Source organism: Triticum urartu, chromosome 7, assembly GCF_003073215.2.
Source record: "Triticum urartu cultivar G1812 chromosome 7, Tu2.1, whole genome shotgun sequence".
Taxonomy (NCBI): domain Eukaryota; kingdom Viridiplantae; phylum Streptophyta; class Magnoliopsida; order Poales; family Poaceae; genus Triticum; species Triticum urartu.
The window spans coordinates 18,785,353-18,794,035 of NC_053028.1; the positions used below are offsets into that span (position 1 = coordinate 18,785,353).

The following is an 8,683-nucleotide window of genomic DNA, read 5'->3' on the forward strand; positions in this document are numbered from 1 at the left end:
CAAGGGTTTGTGCACATTTATCTTGACCCAGACCCGGTAGAAGTTCCCAGCAAAATGTTTCATTATGTTTTCCGTGAACAAAACCTCTCCCACCTTAGCTGCTAAAGGCACCACTGGATGTGCATGTAAGTCTGCAACATCGTGGATCTGTATCCAGATATCCAGAATATAAAGGTTCACCTCTGTTGGCTTGGTGATCCCATCATAGGGGGTGATGATGACGACATTTCCTCTGAAATTCCACGGCCCCTCTTGCATCACACTTTCCCGGTCCCCAAGGCAGAAGAAATGCAAAGTGTAGAGGTTATCCTCCAGAGGACGAAACTTCACGTCATGTGCTAGATCCCACTTTGCCCGCACGTTCTTGAAAAGCGAGAATTGGCTATAGGGCTTATCAATATGCACCCTCGTCACAGCCATCCATCTAGTCGCATCCGGTGGCGCCTCCTTCTCATCAAAGACGACGTCATTGAGATCATCTTCACGAAGCCCCAAATCAGCCACCATCTTCTCTACTTCTGACGCAGAGCTAGAACCCGACGCCTCCTTGGCCTTCAATCCCAGTGCTGCTAAAACATGAACCCTAGCCTGAGGAAACTCTTAGATCGGGCTTTTGAGGCGAACCCTAACTCTCCAAAACACCTCCAAGGGGCAGGCCAAGGCCGGGAAGTGATGCTAGATCACCCGTTGATCAGCCCGAGCCGACCAAACCTGCAAGGGAACGGAGGAGGGGAGGTGAAGTGCTCGACGGCGGCGGGAATTGCCTCTGGGAGAAAACAAAACCCTAGCTAGAGGGAAAAAAGTGCAACAAGTGTGGACGGTACTCGTTGCAGCGCAAGGACAAGGAGCACGTGGGCCGATCGTTGATAGCTGTGGGTCCATCCTGTACGGTTGGGCCCCGTGCATTAAGAGACCGGCATGGAAAAATCTGGGGAGTAAGGTTATAAAATAAAATGAGCAAGCGAGCCCGAGCACCACTACGACTTTTCGTTGGAGTTACTTACGGAGCACCTACTACCAAGTACCAACTGCTACCACATCTAGCTATCGTAAGCAAAAAGTGAGTGAGGGAACCAAAATGGCGGAGGCAATCGTCGGCCCGCTGGTGAGCAAGCTCCAGGAGCTGGCCCTGAGCGAGGGGAGGGCGCTGGTTGCCGTCAGCGGCGAAATCGGGAACCTCCGCGACAAGCTCATGTGGCTGCTGGCCTTTCTTCAGGAGGCCGACCCCCGGCGCCGCACCCGCGCCAGCGAGCTCATGCGCGTCCTTGTGCGCCATACCCGCGACGCCGCGTTCAGCGCCGAGGACGCCGTCGACGAGTACGTCTTCTGCGTCGACCTGTCTCGGTACCCCAGTTGGTCCCGCGCCATCCTCGGCTTCCTCGCCGGCTCCACCACGCAGCTCCTCGTCCGGCACAGGCTCTCCGGTGAGATCGCGGCCATAAACGGCCGGCTCGAGGAGATCATCAAGAACAAGGAGAAGTACAGGCTGGACGACTCCGCCGCCGTATCATCGGTGCGAACGTGGACCGCGTCTGCTGCCTCCTCAAGTGTCTCACTCACCTGGTCAGCCTTCCCCTGCAGTGTCACTTGCCAAGTTTATCTTTATCATCGATCTGCATATGTGCTGAACTATAAAAGTACACCGATCTGCCATCTTTTTAGTTTAAATTTACTGAATGGAGCACAAGAGGCCAATGAGGTCGACTAAGCTTTGCAGTTTTGTAGCAGGGTTAATATTACCGAGAGCCGTCTATCCGATGTTGAGATCCGTAAACAATTTCATATTTTTTTTCTGAGCTATAGGGCCGCTAATAGCATGCTATAGTGTGTAGATAATTGTCTCGCTAAATAAATCAGTGTGCAATCTCTCGCTAATAGCGCACTATATCACGCTAATAGCATATTTTATGAGCCAGCGCTATTTTGTACAGCATGCTATTTTTTCGTTGGAACAAACACTACAGTTTTTTTACTTGATGAACAAATTATTAAAGAGTCAATTACACCACTGTTGCTAGTACTTGGCATGAATGGTCACTTTAGTGCTACAAGTTGTGGTGTACATTGAAATGGTGCAAGAACTCGGCTTTGTGATGCAAATACGGTATGAAACTCATTTTTATACATTCTTGGTGCTGACAAGGCATGCTAGCATGGCATGGGGCCCGTTGTCAGTGACCAAACGATGGGAATGTCTGGCCTGCTCTTTTGAAACAAAAAGAAACTTTAATTTTTATATTTTCGCACAAAATAACATTGGGAGGCCCGCATTAAGAGTAAAAATAGTGCCTACGGGGAGGCCCACCAGTTTTGCCTAACAACAAAAATTAAAACTCTAAACTCGGATGAAAAAAACCCAGCAGTCAGACCAACGACCTCCTATCCAGATAGTGCAAACCAATACCCGACGATGATTGTTTCTTATACATAGGCTAATGGTTCTTTTATGTTGAGGCCGCATTTCTATTCTTTAGAAAATATAATATTTTACTTATAAATGTGCACATGATTTTTCGAGAAGCATAAATATTTGTTTCCCTAAAAGTATATAAACATTTTTCTAAAATCATGAATATATTACATTTATATTTTATTAAAAATGTTAGTTCGAATTATACAAAACAAATTTAATGAATATTCATAAAATTTTAAAATATTAACGTAATTTAGAAAGGTTAATTATGTTGAAAAAAAATAACAATAAGTTGTCCCAGGAACAAGAAATGCTAAAAAAGATAAAGCTCTTACCTGAGGTCACCGCGCATTTCTAATAAAATATTTAGCCTTGTAAAACTAAATTAGTGTGTATTTAAATATATTTAACCTTTCTAAATATATATTCACATAATTTTATTTATTTATGTTTTTACTAAATATTTATGCAGTATATAAAAGTTTTCATGTTTTCGAAAATGTTTATGAGTTTGAGGAAGAATTTCAGGGAAAAAATACTTATGATTTTGTGAAAAATCAAGTGCAACACTTATAGGTCAAAAATTATATTGTCTATGGGATACGGTATATATATATACTTGTGTTTTTACTATATTTATCAATAGACAATAGCCTACTTGCAAACAAATTTTAGTGGGTTGGTAGTTAATCTTGTATTCCTGAAGTCTTCAGGTCCCTGGTTCGAGCCCCTTGGGTACCTTTTTCATTTGAGTTAAAATATTTAATTTACGCTATGAATGTCACATTGGCTGTTTTGGTTAGGTGCGCACGCATGTTACCTGCGGGTTCTAGGTTTGAAGCCCCGTCGGTACTATTTTTTCTCAGTGCAATTTGTGCTATTTCTGACAAGTGGGCCTGCAAGCGTAATTTTGTGCAAAAAGAATAAAAACTGAAGTTTTTTTTTTGCAAAAACAGCAGGTCACACACCCTGTCTCCTCACTGCTCACTGAGAGCGGGCCCATGCCATGCTGGCATGCCTCATCAGCGTCGTGGACTTATACAAGTGAATTTATATGCACCGTATTTGCACCGCGAAGCCAAGTTTTTGCACCACTTCAATGCACACCACAACTTGTAGCACTAAAGTGACCATTCATGCCAAGTTCTAGCACCAATGATGTAATTGACTCATTATTAAACTATAGTTAACAATTTGTTAGATCTACATTTTTTTTGAAAAGGAGGATATACCCCCGGCCTCTGCATCTGAACGATGCATGCAATCATATTATTAATTATTCACAAAGACCTTACAAAGTAATACATCAGTATGGCCGAAGCCACCATCATGGCAACACACATATCGCTACTCCTATCCTCTTGATGAAGGCGTGCCAAATGTCCGAGCCTAATACCAAACATCAGTATGTCCTAGCTGCCGACGTGTCGCACCCACCACCGCGCCGACTGCGACCCGGAGACCAAGCCCATGTCTGGGCCCAGATCCAGTCGCGCCGCCGCCGATCTGGTCACGCCGCCGCTGATCCGGTGAAGCTGCCGTCGTCCTTGGCGATCGCGACACCCCCGATCGAGATCCAGATCGAGATCGAGATGATCCCAACTGAAATCCCGGCACCAGCGCCACCGCGACGCGCCACCGCCTCCTAGCCAAGACGCCACCGGATCCAGCCATCCCCGCCATGGGGAATCCAGCCGGACGCCGCGCCCCTTGCCTTTGCACAGCTGACCCGCGCCGCCGCCACGACGACCAGGGGAAGGAGGGAGAGATCCCGTCGCCGCCCGAGCCGCACTGGCTTCGCCTGGCGGACGCACTCCGGCGGCGGCGTGGGAGGGGAAGAGTTGGAGAGGGCGAGTCGCCGGCGGCCAATCTAGGTCTCCCGTCACGCGCGCTCGGGGCGCGTCGCGGGAGCGGGGCTCTGTATCGAGCCGCAGGGGGGGAGGGGGGGGGGGGGGGGGGGGGGGGGGGGGGGGGCGGAGCGAGAGTAATTTGTAATGTTGATTGGGAATTCTAGAGAATACTACATTTTTTGGTACTAGATAAAATGGTTACCATTGTTACCGGAAAGTATCGCTCGATTTTTTTTATGTGAGTTTTGAATTCAATTTTTTTTGAACTCCATATAGATTGGTGTTGAACACAAAGTGGTCAGAAACTTGCTACCGGCATAGTGGTTGGACTTCTACACCCGTCCTTGCCTTGAGGTTGTGTACCCTACGGTAACCGAATTTACCACCTTGATCCTCACAGACAAAAGACCTTCCATCAAACCGAAACACATGGATTTCAGATCTTTTGGAGAAATTTCAGACCTCATTTGCAAGAAACTTTTTTTTTTTTGCAAATCTCATTTGCGAAACACGGCTTCAAGTTTCAAGCGGATTTATGATTCATAGACTAAATTAACCACAAATATGCATACCGAAATTTTATGAATTTCGCCGAATTTTCACCAAGCCTGCCAAACACTAGCTCTCGATCATTGTGTCAAGTAACTGCATTATCAAGTACGTCAAGATGAAATTAATCTTTGTATTAGGTTTCAGATTGCCTGCCAAACACTAGCTGTCTATTTTTACTTTTCATGTCGATGGAAACGCAGGAACGTCTCGAAGCCACAGATCATCGGCCGCGAGAAGGAACAATCGAAACTGAAAGAAAAGCTTTTGAACTCCGATGCGCATCTTGAAGTGATATACGTCCTTGGTGAGAGCGGCGTGGGCAGGACGATGCTCGTGAACAGCGTCTGCCAGAAATCAACCATCAGAGATCAGTTCGAGGTATCCGCTATGGTGAAGGTACCTAGGAAAGCGGGTGTATCCAACATACTCAAATCGATCTGGGAGAATTTGAAGAAGACCCAGAGTGTTGAAGAGCAAGACAATATCGAGCAGCCCGGTAGAAGCATTGTGCAGATAGTGAAGAGTCATCTTGCCGGACGGCGCTACCTGGTCGTCATCGACGGCAGGGAGATGACCATCACGGACTGGAACGCGGTGATACATGCCCTGCCTAATGAAGAAACCAGCAGCCGTGTAGTGCTGATCACAAAGAAGAAGCCGCATTTTCTGAACCATGTGAAGCACTACCACGAAGATACCATCGAGCTCAAGGGCCTGCAATACGAGGACTGCAAGGAGTTATTCCACACGAGGCTCCACGGCGGGGAAGAGGAAGAGGCAGAGAGGGATGAATACTACAAGCAAGTCCATAACATCACGGGTGGCCTGCCGTTGGCGGTGATCCTGCTCTCCGGCCTCATGCACAACAAGGAGTTCCCTGACGAATGGGACAGTGTGTTCAAGTACCTCGTCGAGTCGGCCAAGTCGAAGCGGCTTGACAAGATACTGTCCCTGAGCTTCGAGGACCTGCATCATGAGCTGAAGCTGTGCTTTCTTTACTTCACAGCCTTCCTGGAGAGAAACAGCAAGGCGTACCGCAGTACACTGGTGAAGCTGTGGGTAGCGGAGGGCTTCCTGGCGCCACGGGATGGGAAGACGGCGGAGGAGCTCGGGCACATCTACCTGAGCCAGCTCATCGTCAGGGGACTGGTCGCTGAAACAGCCAGCGGCGATGACAGCTTCCGCCTCTTGGCCCTCCATAATAGCAGCGTCCAGTCCTTTGCGCGCTCAGAGGCACAGGAGGCGAGCTTCATGGAGATGCATCAGGGTGACCACGTCCCTGAGCCGGCAACTGTACGACGCCTCACACTGCACAACAGCATGGATCGATACGGAGCGCTGGATAACACGATGCCCAAGCTGCGTTCCATTATTGCCATCTTCCAGGAAGAGAGAGAGACCACGGCTAATCCTCCTATTACTGGCTGCTTTCCTTCTTCCTGTTTTCCTTGTTGCTGCTTTCCTGCTTTGTGCTCAGGTAAGCACAACATTCGCAAATCTGTCCTGACCAAGTTGCTTCAAGGATCAAAGTTCCTCCGGGTCATCATGCTCGAGGGCATGGAGATTGGCACGGAGTTGCCAAAGGAAATTGGAAGCATGGTGCATCTCCGTTACCTTGGTGCGCGATGCCAGTCACTGAAGACGATCCATGCATCCATTGGGAAACTCAGCAATCTTCAGACAATGGATGTCAAAAACAGCTCAGTACGTGAGCTTCCATTACCCTTTTGGAAGATCATATCGCTACGGCATGTGACTGGTGATAAGCTCATCATACCGAGGCGTGCCGGTGAGCTGAAGCAGCTAAAGACGCTCGACTCCGTGCGAACATCAGAGGATTGGGACGGCAAGATTCTGACAAGAATGGTTAACCTCGAGATCGTAGATGTGATCGTTCAAGGGAAGCTCAAAGAGCATGAGTTTTCACACAACCTGAGCAAGCTCAACTACCTTACCACACTCAAGTTGGAAGTAGACGGTCTCCCAGTGAACATATTCACGGAGGCTTGCTCCCTCCAGTGTCTCAAGACGGTGAGTCTGACTGGGACCCTGTCACGCATAGAGTTGTTGCCTGTATTACAGCTGCCAAACTTGAACGACCTATCACTGTCAAAGATGCAGCTGCACAAATGGTTCATCAAAAGGCTGGGCGAACTGCCCTGTCTTACCAAGCTCTCACTGTTGTTGGGGGTTTCATATGAGGATGAGGAAGGGAAGCTTGAGTTCCAGCATGATGGGTTCCATTGCTTGCGAATATTGGTGGTAAGGGACACCCATATTACCGTCTTGATAGACGAGCTTGCATTGCCTGCGCTACAAAACCTGCAATTAATTGGCTGCAGCAGAGAATTACAACACAAGATCCATCCTAGTCACAAATATGTCAAGATGATTAAACGGGAGGACAGAAATCTATTTCAGGACATCAACAGTGACAAAAATCTATTTCAGGACATCACCACTGCAAGTTAGTGTCTCTGCTCAGAAAAAAAATAGCACTGAAGCTTAGTACTAAGCTTGAGACACTTATTTTGGGATGGAGGGAGTAGTATGTCCGTCCAAGTGATGTATTTCTGTAGCTACCTCATTTTCCATCATATGCTATTTAGAATAACTAGCACGGTGTCCCATGCGGCACAGAAAACATCATTAATTTATTTATTTATTTTGGACTCGTCATAAACATGCACTATTATATGCTATTTGCAACAAATATCATATTACAATCAGACATATTGCCAGTGCATGAAATTAGATCAACATGTATAACTACACAGGGAAGGAAAGAAATTTGCAAGATGGATAACAATGTAGGTGTCTTCAAAGTCTTGTTTACCAATTCGGCATTGAGAAACAGGGTGCAGATGGCTAAGTTCAGTTATTTCAAACAGTTTTGAAGAGAACTCAATGTGCAGAGAATAAGCACTTTTAGTTAGAATGTATTCATTTTAATAACTTCTCCCATACTAGGACAAGAAGTCTTCAATTTCATTTCCTTTATTCCTGTATTATGTCAACTTCATGATGCTGGTGAGCTTAAGCACCATTATGCATTGCCAGTTGTTTTCCGAGGTTGACAGATGGCAGTTTTATTTGGATTTTGTTACTGTTTAAGAAAAGTGATGAGAATATTGTGGCAGCTTACTCTCTCCAGTTCTTCAAAAGCTTGGGTTCTGGACAACATGGTCTTCAACGTGCAATTTTGATCACTTATCTCCATTATAATATACAAGTTTTGTTCTCCTTAAAGTACATGCCTGATTAGTGTTTTTATTTTGTGGAGATATTCTAGGTTGATTTCCCTCTAAGAATCCAGAAATCATCCACACATCTGCTTCTAGAATAAGAAATTAAGATCCATAAATAAATAAGGAAAATGAATTTTGTTCCTCGTGGCTGATTGCAGATTGCTAACACCTCAAAATTCTGGTGCTTACAGGATAAACCCTCTATCAAACATTCTGGGCATCCACAAAGCATTCGTGCCGGAGAGTCCATCGGTAATCATGGCCTGCTCCGCATCTTGTTGGGTTGTTGCTACAAATCAGATCTGAGCACATGGGTGATAAGTGCCATGGAAGATCAGCTGTTGCAGCCTTGCGTGGAGGCGCATGAACACAGGAGATGAATTCTCCTCCCACTTGTACCGGCCAATCAATATGGGGAAGGACGCAACCTCTACTCGATTTCTTCCTTTTATCATGGAAGGAGATGGAAAGAGATTAGATGTTTTTTTTTCTTTTCGTTACTACTATTTTTATTAGGAAAGGAAACGTAAGGAGAGGAGTTAGGTTGCCTCACGCATGTGGAATAGGTGTAGCGGGCCTCATGATCATCCGATGGCTATTAATTGATTATTACTCAATCT

The 8,683-nt window shown here is 46.3% G+C and overlaps 1 protein-coding gene across 1 annotated transcript; it reads left to right on the plus strand.

The window, feature by feature from the left end:
• The first annotated feature begins 989 nt into the window (after positions 1–989).
• Positions 990–8,372, plus strand: LOC125524304 (disease resistance protein RPM1-like). The gene is made up of 3 exons (XM_048689377.1): positions 990–1,563; positions 5,016–7,282; positions 8,255–8,372. Exons 1-3 carry the CDS (start codon positions 1,079–1,081, stop codon positions 8,257–8,259), a joined length of 2,757 nt encoding a protein of 918 aa, XP_048545334.1. The 5' UTR covers positions 990–1,078; the 3' UTR covers positions 8,260–8,372.
• The last annotated feature ends 311 nt before the right edge of the window (positions 8,373–8,683 follow it).

Excerpts from the sequence above, each read along its gene's own strand:
- LOC125524304 (XM_048689377.1), top strand. The coding sequence starts at position 1,079 with ATGGCGGAGGCAATCGTCGGCCCGCTGGTGAGCAAGCTCCAGGAGCTG. Across the intron at positions 1,564-5,015 it reads TCAAGTGTCTCACTCACCTG|GAACGTCTCGAAGCCACAGA; the intron begins GTCAGCCTTCCC and ends ATGGAAACGCAG.